This window comes from Amblyomma americanum, chromosome 1, assembly GCF_052857255.1.
Source record: "Amblyomma americanum isolate KBUSLIRL-KWMA chromosome 1, ASM5285725v1, whole genome shotgun sequence".
Lineage (NCBI taxonomy): Eukaryota > Metazoa > Arthropoda > Arachnida > Ixodida > Ixodidae > Amblyomma > Amblyomma americanum.
Genome location: NC_135497.1, coordinates 231,011,021 through 231,030,165, shown reverse-complemented (window position 1 = coordinate 231,030,165; position 19,145 = coordinate 231,011,021). Strand labels below are relative to the sequence as shown.

General features: G+C 44.3%; 1 protein-coding gene across 2 annotated transcripts in view; it reads left to right on the top strand.

Moving 5' to 3' along the window:
- Positions 1-19,145, top strand: part of vimar (visceral mesodermal armadillo-repeats) — a 51,900-nt gene that overhangs the window by 8,530 nt on the left and 24,225 nt on the right. For both annotated transcript variants that reach the window (XM_077648718.1, XM_077648719.1), the window contains exons 8-12: positions 1,324-1,479; positions 4,612-4,743; positions 9,735-9,872; positions 10,831-10,956; positions 17,105-17,194. In XM_077648718.1, coding sequence (XP_077504844.1) covers positions 1,324-1,479; positions 4,612-4,743; positions 9,735-9,872; positions 10,831-10,956; positions 17,105-17,194 — 642 coding nt within the window. The remainder of the gene's footprint in view (positions 1-1,323; positions 1,480-4,611; positions 4,744-9,734; positions 9,873-10,830; positions 10,957-17,104; positions 17,195-19,145) is intronic.

The window sequence follows — 19,145 nt, the reverse complement described above, 5'->3', positions numbered from 1 at the left end:
TCCTCTCTGGTGAGGTTGTTTAATTATGCTGTTGCAGCAGTAGGCCAACACAGGCTGAGGTTTGTAGTATTGAGGAGTGTGGTGAATGTGCATTTTAGAAAAAGGAGCAGAATAGTGTGTGTTCAGGTCATTATGTGAGCTCTGTGCACAACATGGTATGGCTTCACTTTGCCAAAAGGTTTATATTAGGTGTATGTATTTAGCTTTGATGTTAGGAAGTTTCAATCCCTGTGACTTCCTCACCAAGACTAGAGTGCATGCAAACTTAGGAGCAGCATCAAAAACTTGCCTGTAATTTTAATATGGTAGCAACTAGTCCACTAGTGAGCTAGGAAACTGTGCTTTTTAGACAGGCAAGCAGTCAGAAGTAGGGCTTTCTTCATAATTCACTGTCACTGGTTATGTAGCATTTTTGTATGCGAGCAGTCCCCAGTCCACGCACCTGTGGATGTTTTCCTGAGTACAGCAGATGTGCATCCTGGTTGAACTACTGCCCTAAGAACAGATTGCTAAGAAACATCAAGCATCTAAAAACTGCAGGAGTCTTATGTCAAGGCCCAGCTTTTGTACTTAAGAACTGAAGAAGTACTGGTGTTCTCAAGTGAATACATAGATATGGTTTACATGGATGCAAGACCTTAGCGTACCTTATTAAAGTCAGGCTAGTCACATACACTAATTTCTCTCTCTAGCCATCATGGTGGCTCAGTGGTTATGGCATTCGGCTGCTGACCCGAACAATGCGGATGTGATCCCGGCTGTGGCGGTCGAATTTCATTGGAGGCAAAATTCTAGAGGCCCTTATACTGTGCGATGTCAGTGCGCGATAAAGAACCCCGGTGGTCAAAATTTCTGGAGCGCTTCACTACGGCATCACTCATAGCCTGAGTCACTTTGGATGTTAAACCCCCATAAACCATGACCCAAGTTCTCTCTCTCCTGATCCTACCCAGTCATGAAGGTCTCTAAGAGGTGTGATCTCTAACAGTGCCAAAGGATTCATGGCAACTAGTTCTAAGAAACGCTTAAGAATTTAAAAAAATTTTTAAGGCAACTTCAGTTAAATTTTTTTGTAGGTATATGACTGTCATGAAAATTACAATGATGAGATACCAGTGCGATTAGTCTTGAAGAAAACTAAGTTATAAGCTCGCATTGTGAATTTGCTTTTGAAGTTTATTTTTTAAAGAGCTCTGAGTGTTTATGTTCAGCCATCATCATTAAATTCATGCATTTTTCTTGCAGGTTAAAAGTAGCTTTACCAGAACATTTAGTACATTTCATCGATTTTATGTCACTTTTTTCTTCCGTGTCATCACTCAGATGAAGTGAAAGAGGACCTTGTGGAACTGGGCTTTTGTGAAAAGCTCATTGAAGTGTTGAAACGATTTCAATCTGCACCTGGTGTTCCACCATCAGAAGAGAAACAGAGTGTGGTGAAGACTGTGTGTGACCTGACAGTGCTGGTGCTGACTGGAGGCAAGTGCAAGTAGGGCTGTGGCCACTGCTTCTGGTTCGATTCAGTAGTGTTTTTTTCTTTCACCCGGAAAACTTTGTGCTATAGCTTAGGGTGTGTATTTTGAGCCAGGTACATCAAACACTTCCTGGCTTTGTGCAATAATCCGCCTGCAAAATAAGCGTGCAGAGTTGAATGGAATGTGACTAGATCGTAGTGTATTTAAAGCAGATGGCAAGGGCTGAATAGATATCAAAATAAAGGGGAATCCACTTGCTTGCGTCTTGCCTTTGAATGTATAATTTAGAGCAGAAAGTGGTCATATGCTTAGTATTAGGTATGAGTGAGCTATATAAGCTTTACAATACCTTGAGTGGCTAGTAACTTTTTATTGAAGATATCAGTTTTCCTGTTTATAAAAGCAGTTTCTGTGTGCTCCGATTAATATTGTCTTGTATTTTACCAGCACATAGGGAATAATAATCACTGAATAGTTTTCTCAAATGTTTTTTAATGCACATAATCAAGCCACATACCATCTCACACTCAGTGTGGCCTTCAACACAACTGTGGTGACCGTACTGCTATACACTTGCTGACCGATTGTTTTTGAGAACGAAAATTCATACGTCATGGTTATCCAGGCAGCTCCACAGATCCGCCCATAGCATCATGCAGTTATCGGGAGGGGTATGCTTGTGGGACGACTTGATTATTTTTACTTTTCTGGTGTCTCCTTCAAATCCGAAGAATTGGTTGGCGACTGTGTACACTTTACACCAAATGGATGCACTGCAATGCACAACACGAATTACATAGAGGCTTAAGAGGGAGCCTCGCTCTTTCAGTGCACAGTCCAATGGCTAACTTTTCACCAGGGCCACAATCAGTGTTGCTTGAAATGAGCTCCAACCACACACTGCATGTTGAAGTTCATACTGAACAGAATACTGCATTCATGCCTTTACCCCACTGCAGGCGCATATAGAGTGCAGGCATTTACTGTAAAATCCTGAGACACAGACCATGCCAAATGCAGACGAAATCAAGTGAAAGTAAAGGGCGGGCTAATATTCAATCTGTGACCAAGGAAATGTTACTGGGGGTTGTCGTTGGCGGTCTGGAAACATAGTATTTTGAAAAGATTTATCGCTCTAACAAGTTTAGCAAAAAGTGTTTAAACCTGCTGCGTCGTCCAAATACATAACATGAGTTGATGCAAGCTTGGTGTAATGTAACCTTATGCACACAGAGCAAAGTTTGTGAAGGTGTTCCCAGCTGTGTAGGTGGAAGCCTGAGCCAGTGCAAGCAGATAACACACGTTACCCTAAATCGGACCCCGAATTCATCCTGCCCATTCCAGACGTTAGTCAGAGGTTAATCAACAATACTTTGAGAGCACAGCCTAATGTTAGGTGAGGTAAAATGTTATGAATTCTTACAGGCAGGCAATTTCCTGGTGTTCTCACAAAAGTAGGTAAGTGTACCCAAAACAATGACATGCTGTCTTTCAAGGAAGGGTCATTGGTCAAGTTTTTACAGTACTATGCTGTAGGCCAGCATATTATTTGTAAGAACAAGAGAAAAATTACAAGTATGTTATATATGCATTGCCTATTGAACCTGCCATCCAGTGGGGCTTGGGGGGATCCCTTTGTTTACACAAGAGGATATTTTTTATTTTCACCAAATATATGAAGAAAAAAAAATTGATAGACAATTACGGTAGTTGGTAATGTGAAATTTGAGCGCAGCTCTTCACATGCCGCCTGCCAACGGTGGCAGGTGGTGTATTACGCTGCCAGCCACCCTCTGGGATCTTCCCATGGTAGCCGCCTTCCGGTTGTCCATTCCTCCGCTCTCACTGTGGCAGGTGGCATTGCACTCTTCTACTACCTGCCACCTGATAGGCGACAGCCACCGTCCAGGTGGCATTTTGCTCTAGTACTTGGACAACCGGTTATGCCGACAACGCTGACGACTACACCGCAGAATGCAGGAATGGGCACCTAAGAGCTGTGCTCTAAAGAATTGAACTTGCATTAGGCTACCCTTGACTTTGTGACTGCACTATTTGGCTTCACAGTCACTCACAAACAAGCAAAGTTTGCTTTTTAATGAGGTGTTTAGGAAAAATGATTTCTGAACATAACTGTTCATTTTAAGTGCCATAATTGATGCAAAAATGATTAACCTTGCTGGGTAAATTGAAGAAAAAGCATGCGCACAGAATGCAGCATGCCACTTTAGTAGTGCCTCAAACTTAAACTAAATGGGCAAACCAAATTCCCATTTTTTTGCCCCTACTAAATTGCGCCGCTGTTGCCGCCCATGATGTGAAACTGTCATCTGCAGTTATCACACATGTAACAGAGCTAAATGTGCACTTTCACCGCCATCATGACCTGCTGACTGGGCAGCAGTGTGGGACCTTTGGTGTTTGCTAAAAGGATAGGAACAGCGTTGATTGGAAGTGTTAGAAATGCATCTATTTTTTGTGATAGACGGGACTTGATATTAAAACAAAGCATGTGTCAGGCGTGGACCAATGCTTAAACATGGAGCACTGTGCTTGGTGTTGCTGTGGCCATTGCATGAAAAAATATTTTGGTGCCTGTGCAAATGCTCTTCAGTACTCGCTGCTCGCATTTTCACAGCTTCTTCACATCCTACTTTGTGTGTAGCACTACAGTTTAATTTCTGTTTTGTTCAGTGTTTCAGTGCTTTTTGTTAAAACTCACCAAAAATGCACTGTTACTCTTGCTAAATATGATTGTGAGGAAATTCTTCCGTATAGCCACAGGGCCTCTTTTTTTCTGTGGAGCCTCTGGCTGCTGTTTTTTTCTCTCGGCATTCAAATGAAATGCAGAGCACTCGATGACACTTGGCCAATGGATATTAATTCATGACAAGCTCAGCAATATTTGGCTGCATTTCTACAACTTGATAAATAGGGCTCCACCCGGGCAACAAAACGGTTAATGAATGGCCGTCCACCCACTAACATATCTTATTTCCAGTTTCTTTGTGTATGTTGTCTTTGCTGGATGTTTGTAAGGAAGCTATTTTCTATTTATCTTTTTGCCCCCATTCTTAGAAGTGTGGTGGTGACCGTGGTGCTAATTGGTGATGTTTCACTTCTGTTGTCTGAATAGATGCCAGCATGCGACACGTCTACCAGAATGGCAGTGGGCCTATCTACAAAGCGACTATGGCATGGCTACAGGCGGATGATGACAACCTTCGCGTGGCTGGCGCTCTCTCGGCGGGTAACTTTGCTCGGAAAGGTCAGCAGTGCATCACGTGTTTTTTCACAACTTGCTTACTCAGAAATTAAAACTCACTTTATTTATTGAAGAGTTGTTTTCAGCAGCCAAAAGTAGTCTTCTGTTTCTTCTTTACTAAAAAAAAAAAAGACAGGCTATTGCAAAACAGTAAAAAAGAATGATGTAGTACAAGGGGTTTTTGAATATTGAAATTTTGAATGAAAATTGAATACAAATATTAAGAAAAAGTACCTTCAAATGTCGAATTGAATATCGAATATCTGTTCGGTATGAAAAAATTTTCAGAAAATGGCAAGCAGGATATTGTTATCCTTATTATTATTATTATTTTTTTTCAAAATAGTATATGGTTTTTGTGATCAAGTTTAAACAAGGCTGGACTGACTCAAAGCCATAGAAAAAAAAAGCATGACATGCACAGAAATGTGTGCTGCTTCAATATGGCCAGCATAACAGTATGCAACCGTAATGTGGTCATGCAAAATGAGTAACTAAATGAAATCCAGGAATTGACACATGACCAGCAACTAAAAATAACATGATGGGTAGTAAAGTCTCATTAATTCAGAGCAGAAGGGACCAAAAGAAGTGCCTGAATTATCTGAAGGTCGAGTTATAAAATGGCCCCCCTCCCAAAAAAAATACTGCCTAAAATGCGGTGAGGCCTTCTTGTCTGGAAGCTCCGTTGCACATACAGTGAACAGCCCATGACGAACATGCATTTTTGGCACATTGAACTGAACAAACGACGCAGACGTAATCGAGGGGAAAGGGGGGTACTCACATAGGCTTCACAACGGCAAGACTTCTACTAAAAAGAACAAGAAATTACCAGTGATGCGCCTCTAGGTATCCATATGTGGTGTGCAGCTGAGTTTGTACGGCTGGTGAATGCTCGACCGATAGCTGCCATCACTAGGGGCTGGCAACGAATCTCGGAAACCGAAACTGCGCAGCCAGGCTAGTTCTTTTCCTAGCGACAGGGTACCTCCAGTCGTCATCACGCCTGCCATTACACGCACGTCAGAGGTGTGCGGGTTACTACGCACCATGCAATTGACGGGATTTTCACACAGTATCTTGCCCTGCCGGTGACACCTCAACTCGACGCCCCTTTGGGAGCTCCATGCGAAATTCTGCAAGTGGGCTTTCCCACATACTTTGTTGGCCAAAATGAGATACTGAATTGTGGAGGCAGCAGGATGAGTGCCACGGGTGGGGGCAATAAGTATGTAACACATTATGGAAAGATCAAACAAAAAACCCTACTCTTCCGTGTTGTGAATGTTCGAAGCGTGTGATATGTGTGAAAGCCCGCTATCTGTTCATGCAGTAAATGGTGGAGATGAATGCGAAAAGGAAGCCTTTGTACTGTTTTCCTGAGACTTTAAACTCAATCGTTGGGTAATTTGCCCAGAGTTTGTCATTTTTCCACGGTTGAATTTATAAATGTCAGCAGTATTCGGTTTCTGCCGAATATTCAGAAATTCTCGAATATCAATTTCTCAGATCGAATACAAGCCAGATAACAAGCATATTCAGTTCGTATTCGAAATTTAGAATATTCTCACGCCCCTATATGGTACCAAAAAAATGTATACACCATTGTCAGTGTAATAGCACACGAGAACTTAACACAATGGCATCATGCAGGTTACATTAGCAGACGCTAGAAAATTTTATTTCTTGTTTACACTGGGAGAAGAATGTTGTAGCTTTATTCGATTCAGAGCTGGTTCACGGCACCAGTCCTGAAAAAGTGTCGCTGGTGCCAGCGCAGTGCAGGACCAGTTCTGTGGTGCAGGTGCAGCGCGTCAGCAGCGCTGCACCTTATGTGCGACAATTTTCAATCGAGCGCGTGCAGGCATCTCTTGTCATCTGCTCGTCATGGAAGGGTTCAGTGGTGCAGTTCTCGTGTGTGTTTTTTGTGTGCGGTCGCTTTCGTGCATAACAAGACTGTCGTCGTCCATGGAGTTGGCCATGGTCGACGATGGGGGACGTCACATAGTTCCTTGTTATGGAGTAGTTCTACTCTTACGACAGTGAATACCAGGAAACCGATTCCGTGCTGTCCTTTGCCGCAACTCACTTGTTTGGACCGATTGCAGCCGAATTCCGAAGTACTGTAAAAGCGTGGTTGCAATTGCTACTTCAATTTCGAATTCATGAGGCTCTTCAGACTATCCAGAGAGTTGTTCGAGGAACTTTCGGCGTGCTTCAAGGCCCTGCATATTTTCTGATGCCTATAGGGGGCGCCAACAGATTACTGTCGAGAGCCCGCCTCGCTCATTTAGCTCTTTATAAGCAGTTTAAAGCTACCTCGCTGCTTTGCGTGAGCCCCGGCATCCCTGTAGCCACAGCAGAATTAATGTCCAGGCAGCAGGCAGAGGTACCGGCGCCGGCAAAACACACCCGCGATTCGCCCTGCCTGTATTTTTCGAACAGCCCACACACCATTGTTGCACCGTCTGAAAAAAAAAATGTTTTGTGTGAACTCGCACGCACACTGACAGCTTAGCTATCTGTTACAAGTAGCAGGTACAACAAAAAACACAGAAAGTTACCTGCTGTCGCGTATATTTCAGCGTCATTTTCTCGCAAAATGACATAGGACCCTTCGATGACAGTGAAGACCTCCCTCAATTCACCTTCAATACTTACGAGCATGTTAGCGTCGTCTGCACGTCATCTGCTCAAAGCTTTCTGCATGTGCACAACTTTCCTGCACCTCCTTCGCGGACGGTGCCAAGGTTCCTTGCACCGCAGTGACATCACGGCTGCACCCAAATCAATCGCGGACAGTGGTGCAGGGGGTGCTGTGAATCGAGGGCTTTCCTAGTGGTTCCTAGTGGCACATCAACAGGACCAGATGGTATTCCGGTTTATTAAAAAGAAGCTAGGACCACAATCCAAGCAAACATTAATACAGGTAGTGAATAAAATGATAGCGGATGGGAAAGTCCCCGATGAATGGCGATTAAGTAGAATGCACATGGCATATAAGGGAAAGGGGGACAAAGCTGACGTAAGTAACCACCATCCCATAACAATGAAATCTGTGGTTTACAGGGTGGTGATGCAGATTATGAAGGATAGACTGCAGGCTTGGGTGGAGAACGAGGGGGTGCTAGGGGAACTACAAAATGGGTTCCGGAAACAAAGGAGGTTGGAGGACAATCTATTTTCATTGACGCAGTGTATAGAGATTGTTGAAAAGGAACACAGGCCTCTATGGCTAGCATTTCTTGATATTAGGGGAGCCTACGACAACGTTATTCAAGAGTATTTGTGGGACATACTGGGCACTTTGGATGTGGAAGATGGCATAATTAATCTTTTAAAAGATATATATAAAGGTACAGAGTGCTTATAAAATGGGGAAAAAAATGTATCAGGGCCTGTAGAGATACAGCGGGGGCTTAGGCAAGGGTGTCCTCTGTCTCCTTTGTTGTTCATGTTTTACCTGCAAGGGTTGGAGACCAAGCTAGAGGTTAGCGGACTAGGCTTCAACCTTTCTTTTTTCAAGCAAGGAGAATGGATTAAATAGTCATTACCGGGACTAATATACGCAGATGATATAGTGCTAATGGCTGACAACAAGGAAGATTTACAGAAATTGATAGACATATGTGGTGCAGAGGGAGATAGGTTAGGTTTCAAGTTTAGTAAGGAAAAATCTGCAGTCATGATATTTAATGATGAGGGCGGCGAGCATAGAATACAGGAGTTCACGCTAGAGGTAGTGGATGGGTACAGGTATCTTGGGGTGTGGATAAATAACGGTGCTGAATATCTGAAAGAGCATGAAAAATATGTAATGAATAAAGCTAGTAGAAATGCAGCTGTCATGAAATATAGGGCACTGTGGAATTACAATAGGTATGAAGTGGTAAGAGGGATCTGGAAAGAGATAATGGTTCCTGGCCTGACCTTCGGTAATGCGGTCCTGTGCATGAGACCAGATGTTCAAGCAAGGTTAGAAATTAAACAACGTGGTGTAGGGAGGCTAGCTTTGGGAGCATATGGCAATGCACGAAATCAGGGGGTACAGGGTGATATAGGATGGGCGTCGTTCGAGAGCAGAGAGGCTAGCAGCAAGATAGCATTTGAGGAGCAATTGAGAAAAATAGAGGAAAACCAGTGGGCTAGGAAAGTTTTCAGATACCTGTATATAAAGAATGTTGACACGAAATGGAGAAAGCGAACTAGAAAATTGACAAGCAAATATCTGGACAGCAGTAAGGGGGCAAATCAGCAATTATCGGTTAAGAAAAAGGTTAAAGAAACAGAGAGAGATCTGTGGAAAACAGGGATGCTGACGAAATCGGCACTGGGAACGTACAGGATCTTTAAACAGGAAATTGCCAAATAAAATATCTATGATAATTGTAGGGGAAACTCTTCGTTATTTGAGGCCAGGACGGGAGTTTTGTGGAGTAAGACATATAGAGTCAGGTAGCGCGAGATAGACACGTTGTGCATTGCGTGCGGGGAGGAGGAGGCAACGGCTGAACACTTGATACTTTTCTGTGAAGGGCTTCACCCTACAGTGGAAAGCAGCGGGGCTAATTTATTCAAGGCATTGGTGTTTAAGGACAGTGAAGTGAAAGTAGATTTTAAGCGGGTAGAAGTAACCAAGAGAAGGTTATCTGATTGGTCGCTAAAATCAAGACAAGAGTAAAATTTCATAAGTCATGGCCAGGTGGCTTGAGCCACTGCCCGATATAAAGGGTTCAGCCGTATCCATCCATCCATCCATTTGGTGCAGCGCACCGTGAACCGGTGCCGGCGGTGCAGAGAACCACGGCTGAATCAAACAAAGCTTAAATGTGACCATGAAGTACTGAGAAAGGAAATCATTTTGTGAGTGTGGTAGAATATGCTTGCCAACACAAACCACCTTTGGAAAAAGCGTGCTTGCTTACCAATGAATGCAAGTGTGAGGCTTCACCCTTGCTTGCTCTTCTTTCTTCTTGGTTTGAAATGTGCAGATGATCACTGTATTCAGATGGTCAGAGATGGTGTGGCCAGACGTCTTTTGGATCTTCTTACGGAGCACACTGGAACAGACGGAGACATCAGGCTACAGCATGCCTTACTGGCAGCACTTCGAAATCTTGCCATCCCATGTGAGTGGGAATAAGTTTATCATATGTATGCCCATTCTGCTATGGCAACTCCATTCGCTGCAACAGCATTTTGAGTGTTGGTGCCTTAAGAACACAAATTAGTACTTCATCTGACAGTGGATGGAAAGAATGTGCCAAAAATCATGGTGGCTTGAAGAAACCTGACAGGCACACAGTTTTTGTGCCTGTTTTTTAACCACCAGTTGTCATTTACAGTAAAATCTCAAGTGATATCAACAAGTTTGATGCGAATTTCGTGATGATACGAATTCGTAAAATTCTCCGGCCAGAGCGCATTGTGTACATGTGGAATTTCAGATGTTCCGAACTCTCTTCCATGTCTCTGCGTATGATACGAATGCGCGAGCCATGATCCCTCGAGCAATAAGCGCTGGCCGCACATCGCCGAGTCGCGATTGCTAATCATGCGGTGCACACCGCGAGCAGTGAGCAGTGATGCACGGCCTGCACATCGCCAATGTCTCAATTGTCAATTGCGATAGTCAGTCATGCTGTACTCACCGCGAGTAGCGTGCTGTGGCTGTACGGCCATGAATAAAATCTGTAAGCCGTAAACATGTGGACCTGCGTCAATGTATTTTCCATGCTTCTGCGCACGAATTTTGTTCGTTTGAATGATACAAAATTTTGGACGATATGAGATTTGTATCACCAAGATTCTACTGTAGTGGTTAGTAAAATACTTTTCGAAAGAAAAGCAAGAGGTCATGTTTAGAGGCAAAAAAAAAAAGAATGATGGACATATTGGTAGTATCCTTGGCAGGTGTGTGTGTGTGTGTGTGTGTATATATATATATATTGTAAGCAGTGTTTGTCTGGAACCTGCTGCTTAAAGGTGCTGTATGTTAGCATGGTTTGTGTCGTCATTTTAAAGACGAGAGATCAAAGATACGCATGTCTTACTGCAGTGCAAACTCCCTTTTTTTTCTGTGTTCAGTGGAAAACAAGCCCCTCCTCGCAGAACTTGGTGCTGTTGACAAGTTGCTTTCAATGCTTGCTGTGGAGACTTTCCCTGTAGTCTTCAAGCTTCTGGGTACATTACGCATGCTGGTGGATAAACAGGGTATGTCCATTGCCTCACCCTTGGTAGTTGTCGCTGTTTTTAGCTTTACGCTTGGCAATTTTTGTGTGTTGGACTAAGCAGCAACATCCAGCTACATCAGTCAAATCTGGGGACTGCTTTGCTGTCGGTTGTTACCACAGTTTCGGATTTGTCTTCATGGCAAATCATACTGTTTTATATTTGAATCACTCGAGTCAAACATCTCACCCTGGGTTGCTTGTGCAGAATTTAAAGTGGTAGCAATGCCCTTGAGGGTTCTTTCACTGTTTGAATGCCTCACACTTTTACCTCATTTTTCTGTGTGTAGTTTTTTAGTATTATTATTTAAATTTTGGCCATTTGGCTGTTTATCTTGTTTTATCAGTTAGTTAGTTTGCTGAGGGAGGTTGTTTCCGATTGTTTATGGCCAGGTTTACTAACTTGGCTGCCATAAACAACTCATCATGTCGTTTCACCCTCTTGTTACTCAGGCGTTCTGCAGTCTTGACCAGGGCAAGAAAACCAGTACAGACCACGTATCACTTCTATACTCCTTGTTCATGCCACATTCAAGTGCTGTTTCTAGTTTTTGCTACATGCACTGTGCTGCCTGCTGCTTGAAGGACAATTTTATGAGTCGCTCTTGGAGGGAATGGTCGGAGGTGCGCTCCTATATTAGTTATGCATTTCGTGTAGATTTTTTATCAAAGAAATTGGGTTCAGCATGGTTTTGTTTCTTACGTTAAATTTTGCACCCAGGGAAGTGGGGGCAAATCCCGCACCCACTTTAATCCGCTGCTTACTTTTCAGTAGAGTTTGTATCTAATTGAAATATAACCACAATATTGAGAGTGCTGTATTCAAATGGTTACGTTAAGGGCCCCGTCCAATGAAAAACCCGGCGGCAGCAGTGTGAATGAAAAATACCCAGAAATGCAACCTAGATGGCAGGTGGGCAACCTTGATCTCATAACCTTGTGACGTCATCACAGCCTGCCCACCAGATTGTGAGTAAACTACCTATATTTGCGCATTGCTTAACCGCTGTACTACTGCGCCAGGAGTGGTATGAGGACTCCCAGTGATAAATATAAAGTAGAAAATAACCAATTTTGCATATTCTCGTCAGACCGGAGCAAAAGTTCGGCCTGACAGTGTTAATCGAAATACATATCTCACTCCTCGGTAGTGCCTTGAATCTACACATGCTATTTGGTAGCCATAGGTCCAACAGTTCTTCCCTAATGAGTTTTCTCCATACTGTCTGCTACGAGGCTCCGGGCCTACATAAGCATGCAACATTTTATACCGCATATTGGGTTAAATGCATGCACAACAGGATGCATATTTATATCTAAATTTCAAGAAACCTTCTGGAAAAGCGTGAGCGACTTGGGAGTGGTTTGGCCGCTGGGACTAGAAATCTGGGTTAGACAAATCAGCCAGCTTGGGAGGCTTCTCACGAGTGTCCCTATTGTTTCACACTTCTTGAAAAGCTGACTGCATGGGAGCACAGTGAGTGTTCTCTGATTTCCAGTTGCACTCAGGATGCTGGAGTGATGCATTTCTTAAGAATTCTGTAAAAGGCAAATGTGCATTATGATATATGTGGGGTCTGGCAAGGATATATGTGCATTAACCCATTAGCACCATCATATCATACCTTTAAGGAGCTTAAGTGTCCCGTCCAGTTTTGTTTTATCTTTTTTCAACTATTTATGATCAACGTATGAATGTTGATAGAAGATATATCTTTCCATATCTGAATTGCAGTGCATCTGGAGCTGCAACTACAATTAAACTTCGATATAACGAACTTCAGTGTAACGAAAGCATCGATGTAACGAAGTATTCCAGTTTTCATAACTTTGCACCCATAGAATGCCATGTATTTTTAGCCTCAATATAACGAAGTAGATTTTGGCGCACTTTCAATGCAACGAAATTTCATTGCTGGCTGGAAACGAACCTGCGGAAAAATTGTATCGTGGGCACGAGCGGTTCAGCGAAGCGTGTATCGGAGCGCGCTTACGTAACATGGGCACCGTACTGCTCTCGCACACAGGCCGCATGGAAGACGTAACTACAACGACGGTCATAGTGGCGAGCGTGCCACCGGCCGCGCCATCTGAGGCAGTACGGGCGAGGCTAGCACGAGCGTCTGCCTAGCCTTGGCAGCCTGCCAGGCCAGCCCGCGGCTCTGTCTCACCCAAAATCGGCGAATTGGCGCCGAATGTGACGCGCTGCTTGCGTTCAAAGGCAGCACACTGTGTTTATCATGTTTACAGATGCCCAAAGCTTGGTAAAAGAACTGGAAGGTCGGTGCCATCGGCGCACCTATAAGCTGTGAAGCCAGTCGCGCACTTCACACGTGACAACCTCGCTTCTCACTCAGACGATGTGCATATATGCAAAAAGGCACACACTCATGCTTATGGCAGAAAACGAGGAGTGGGGTTGGCCTGATTTCATTTCATTGGTTGGTGATTGGAGAACACTCTCCTCGTTTTCGCCGACATGAGACAGAAGAGTAAGGAAAATGCGAGGGAGGTAGGGGGCCGACGGCATGGCCCGACGCGAGGCTGCCGCCGACGGCCACGAGGTCGCAGTGGTGACAGCGGCGGAACGCGATGTTGTATCTGCAGTGTGCTCAGGGCACTTACAAGGGGATGATGATGACAGCGAAACCAAAATTCAAGACGAGTGCATCGTTCCCATCACCCACGAGGTGGTTGGCACGGTAGATGTGCGGGGGCGGCTCGCGAGCTCGCAAAAGATGCGCATAACACCGTTGCTGCTGGTGAAGAAAGGGCAGAAGGAGCACTTTCATCGCAAATAAAGGCTTTTCCTGTCAGTTATTCGCAGCGCGTTTTTTGGCGGTTTCTGAGCATGCTAGGAGGCGAAGTTCGATGTTGCGAAATTTCAATATTACGAAGTAAACTGCCGATTTTACCGACTTCGTTTAATCGAGGTTTAACTATACTTATAGTATAGTCGAACCCAATAATACAGAACTCGGTTAGATGCAGTTATCCTTTATTTCAAATAATTTCTGAGCGCCGTAAACCTACATCGTACACATATAGGAAAATGTAAAGCCATACTGTACAAAAATTAACCGTCACATCCAATAGATCGAACTTCGGACAATTCCGGTCGACTCAAGAAGCCGGCTTTCCCTCAGCACATCACCGGTAGTTAGCTTTTCATGGATAGCTGAATTCCTACTGAGGGCTGCAGTAGTACAGGGTAAAAGCACGGCTGCATGGCCAACGAGATAAAGTTGGGCACCCAACGCCTGTACCCTCATGCACTCATAATCCAACTAGACTATCACAAAGGTCGGCTACCATCCAACAGCCAGGAACAAAATACATATGAAAGTCGTACCATGCATGGAGAATCGGAAACTTATGCACCGGTCCCAAGCTGACTACCACCCCAGAGGTGGCGTGAAGGGCAGCTAACCCTGCACAACCTACGGATGCCCGGTGTCACCAAAGAACGCCCACTGGAACACCTGAGACGCTAACAACCACCTGGGGAAGGGCTCCCCAAGTGGACTACCATCTAAGCTGTTAGGAACGCTCTGTGTCTACCGCCCCTCACCCTACTACATCACTCCAGGCCCTGGGGCGCCACTGGGAGGCAACCAGACTGCGAGCAGCACTCCTCCTTTATGAGGGGCAAGCCCATTGCAGCCCTCCACCATTCACACCATGGGCTTCCAACCCCTTAGGCAAACATCACAAGTAAGTGTCCAAGGCACGATCCTGCAGGCACTCAAAGGCAGAGACTTGGCTGGGACTTAGCTCCACTTGGCTCCACTTCCACGGTAGGCACACCAGGTCGAGGCGGTGGTCACACCACGGCGCCAGGGGTTCCATGATCAAGGCTTGGACCGTTCACCTTACGGCAGCCGGGGAACGCTTGTTTCGTTTTCGACAGTGCCAAGCCAGTAACCTCTGTGCAGGTTATGCTGAGCACCCCTACACAGGGAACTTGCCCTCACAAACTTCGAGGCCTGGGCAAATGTAGGGCCTTAACTCCCAGGTCCCTCTTCCTTCCCTTTAGCCTCGAGCACCTTTAGGTGCAAGAGTTGCCATCACGGACGTGAGCCGAAGCTCGGATGTGGGAAAGGCAATCGGGTTATAGTCTCTGCCATACAGAGACATGGTTTTTGCTGCCTCTGTGTACGCACACGGTGGCAATTGCGAAATGGCAGAATGTGCCCTTTTCCACGAAACTGGAAATTATCAAGTGTGTTGAATGAGGTGAGGAGAAATCCGAAGTGACCGTAGCCTACAAGATTCCGAGAAGCACGCTGAGCGCCATTTTGAAGAACATGGCTGCCTTTCAGGCAAAAGCAGAGAAGAGATTCGGCAGAAAAGGCAAGTCTCTGCAATGTTTTCAGAACGCATTTTTGGTTCTGGTGACCTACAGGTGCAATCCAAGAGCGTGGATGACCTGTGAACCTTTTGCCAAGTGGCTGAAATCTTGGAATGGTGACTTGGTGGGCCAAGATCGCAACGTTTGCCTCATCGTAGACAGCGGCTTTGGCCACCGCTGCCGTGCTAGTTTCAGCAACATTGCACTTCGCTTCCTGCCACTGAACGCTGCATTGGTGCTTCAACCATTGGGCCAGGGGATAATCCGCGCAGTGGCAGTTTGTTGTAGGAAACATCTGACTGAACGGCTCCTGCAGAACCTGAGAACTGGAAGAGACCTAACAGTCGACCTCTAAGGCATCCTGTCTGTGCTGAGTGGTTCATGGAATGATGGCAAAAACGAAACTATACAGAACTGCTTTCGACATTTTGGTCTCTGCTTTCCCGGAGAAGACTGAGCAACTTCTTTGTCGGGTGGGCTCGATGAAGCCGTAGTGGGTCTTGTTGATTTGTGGAACCAGTTGTCCGGATTTCCTGTGCTATTATGATGGGGCGACCATAGGCGGCTTTGTGTCCACGGATAACGACGTAGATACTGCGGGAGAGCTTGCAGGCAAATACAACCTTGCCGATGTCGCGAATAACCAGGACACATCTCATGCGAATTGTGACGAGGACTTGAGAGGACCTGTGCCCATGTACTTCGATGTGCCCCGTGCGCTCAGGATGGTTCGTTGCTATTGCGTGTCTATAGAAGGCTGCGGTCTCAGCTGTATGGAGTCCTTCGATAACATTGAAATATGTGTTCTCTCCGAGGCAGTGAATATGAAGGAATATAAAAAATTCATGGCTATTTCGCTCGATAATCTGCTCGCAGTAAGTAGCTGCCACAGAAATTCATTTTTTTCAATCTCAATGAGTTTGCGTGTTGTTAAATTTACTGCTACTGTTATGTTGAATTACACATTATATCGAACTTGTAGGCGTTTTTTTGTGAGTTTGATATGTGCAGGTGTGACTGCAAATTATGCAAGGTTTGCATATCGGTTGAATAGCGTGAGGATGACAGCACCATTGTCACATGGTGCTGACAGCACTGGGGACAACATATGAGCAAACTGTGGTGTCACTGAAATGGTCTCTTTATTCTGCTGACTTGCACCCACAAAGAACTTAAGAACTCAGACGTGGCAGTAGCAACAAACGTGCTCAGTAGTCGGCAATGAATAGAATCCACGCCGCTCTCAGCTGCACTCAATTTAAAGCTGACAAGCTGACAAAGAATTATGCACGGAAATCGCTTACGATTATTGCAAACAAAGTAGAACCAATCCCGCATGGCAGCAAACATTCCAGATATACCGGGCAGCATCTTTCATCAGAAACCAAGTGATAAAAGCACATGCTAGCAGCTTCGAGCACAAACAAGTAAAAATTACAAAGCTTTGTGGCATTATGCTAGTCAACAATTTTATTAGCACAGATTCAAAGATCATGAATGGTGAACATGTGTTCAGCTTTTTTTGTAATAAGACTGCAGTGCAGTGACAGCTATCTAAATCACTGTGTTGCACCACAGTGTAGTCCTTTCTAGCTCCCACTATTGAGTTTGCTGTACAAGCTAGAAATAAAACATAACTAATGTTTCTTTGATACATTGAAAGGCTGTCGTGAGATACTAAAGAAAGTTAGCAAATGGCATTCCTTTTCACCTGTTCATTTTTATTACTACAAACTGAACTTTAGCTGATGAAGTTGGAAACGTTTTCTTTTATTTGCAGAGGCAGTGGCAACAAAGCTGGGCCTAAATGAGCAGCTAATTAAGCACCTTGTGACCTGGTGCAACACTGAAGACCATCCAGGTGTCAAAGGTGGGAGTGCAGTGTGCTTTTTGGTGTCATTCATCATTGTTTGAGCAATTGCAGTTGTGATGTCAGAGCTGTGGGTCACTGATAATGAAAAGTGAGCAAGGTGTCAATACACTACAATAGTGTTTCTCAAACTATACCCTATGGGTCGCCCAATAGAATTCAAAAGAATGTTTGATTTTTTTTTTTTCTGTAAATCGAGAATAACTGGATCAGGGGTTGCATTTGTGAACAGATTTTTTTCCTCTGTTAAATCTTTAGTTTTTTTGCTGTTATTCAGCCCTTCCTTAGATGCTGCACTCAGCAAATGACCTTGCTTTTTTAGCTGTCGGTAATGACATCACAGGCTGAAATTACCAATGGTAGGAAGTAAAAAAAATGAATCGGGAAACAGGTCATTGCCAAGTTGAACCTCGTTATAGCGAACAAGTAAAAAACTAAAAAATCGTTCGATATAGCCGAAATTCATAATATGAAATTTCGGCAAAACGCAAGAGTATATATACTCAGTAATTTGTAATATCAATCTTCAATATATTGAGGTTTGACTGTAGCGCCCAGTGGTCCACTACAGTAAAACCTGACACAGATCTTCTGGCATTAACAGAGAATTAGCCTAATCAGAGATCCTGCAGTGCCTATTTTCTTCAAGTGTTCTTGTTTTTGGCTGCTGCTGATTTTATGGTGCAAGTTATTCAGAGCGCATTCCACTGCTAGAAAAAGCAGTCAGGTTGTTCTTACCAATTGTGATTGTTTAAAGCTGCGTTCTCCGTTCTGGTCCAGATTAGATCAGTAATAAGATGCTAGGTTGATGTTGAACCAGATTTGCTATCTGTCTGCATTCTTGTTTCGACATGCAACTCCAGGATCCTTGATTGCGGACTGTGATGGCATATGAAGCTTCTAACGTGTAACTGTGGTAAACGGGAATATGCCTCTTTTTTGTTTCGTTACACAGTTAACTCTCGATATTTCAGACTCAAAAGAGACTGAAAATTTTCATTTGATGGTGCGGAGTTAGAATTAAGGGGTCCCTGAAAATGGTGTTTGAGGTTGGCTATAAAATGCCTGCTTTATGTACAGTAGAGGCCAGTGAGCATTTATGTTGCGTGCAAGACCTCAAGAGCGAGCCGATAATTTACAATACAGTTTTAAAAACTCGCGCCTCTGCGCCTCGCAGTGACCAGCGGTGCTGAGCTTTTGCTTGAATTCATGCATAACGCATCATGTAGCACTCGTTATGTCAATAGTGGACTGTTATTATTGGTTCACCGTGCCAGCTCCACATATGCCAAACCAGTTGAGGAGGCATTGGCTCCGCCACTAGGGGCCCCATGTCTCCTGGGAGTGTGTGAGGCCGGCGGACCGACGTTTGAGCGTACAAAAAGTGACAAGAGGAGAGAGAAAGGCGCGACGATTTGGAAGTTCAGATTTTGACTACAGAAAACTCAGCTTCCAGAAAACGCAAAAAAAAAATTTTTGCTGCAGGATATTTGTGACGCTGCATCCTTTAGCATCCTACGCATATCACATCTTTGTTGAGAACCCCTTTCACAGCCCCTTTAAGGGGTCTCTTATAATTCACAGGATGTTGACGGGACCTAAGCGTCAGGTTGAATAAGCCGGAAGTTCGTAATAACGAGAGGTCACTGTAGTTGTAGCTCTGCATCTTTTCTTCCTTTTTTGTTGAAAGAAAAATAAAAAGAGGTCCTTGAATGACCTGTCTTCAAAAGCTTAATGGTTGCGAACCTCTGCCCCAGATGAATACAAATAAATACAACACAGAAATTTTTCTTAATGTATACGAGCTAAATTGGGGATGAGATAAGCTGAAAGCTAGAAGTATCGTACCTCTGTACAAAGACTGGATTAGCCAAGGAACTATCATGCTGCAGTAAACGCAGGGGTGGAGTTGTTGTAGTACTGATGATTCTCCAAGACCCTAGGTGGTTAG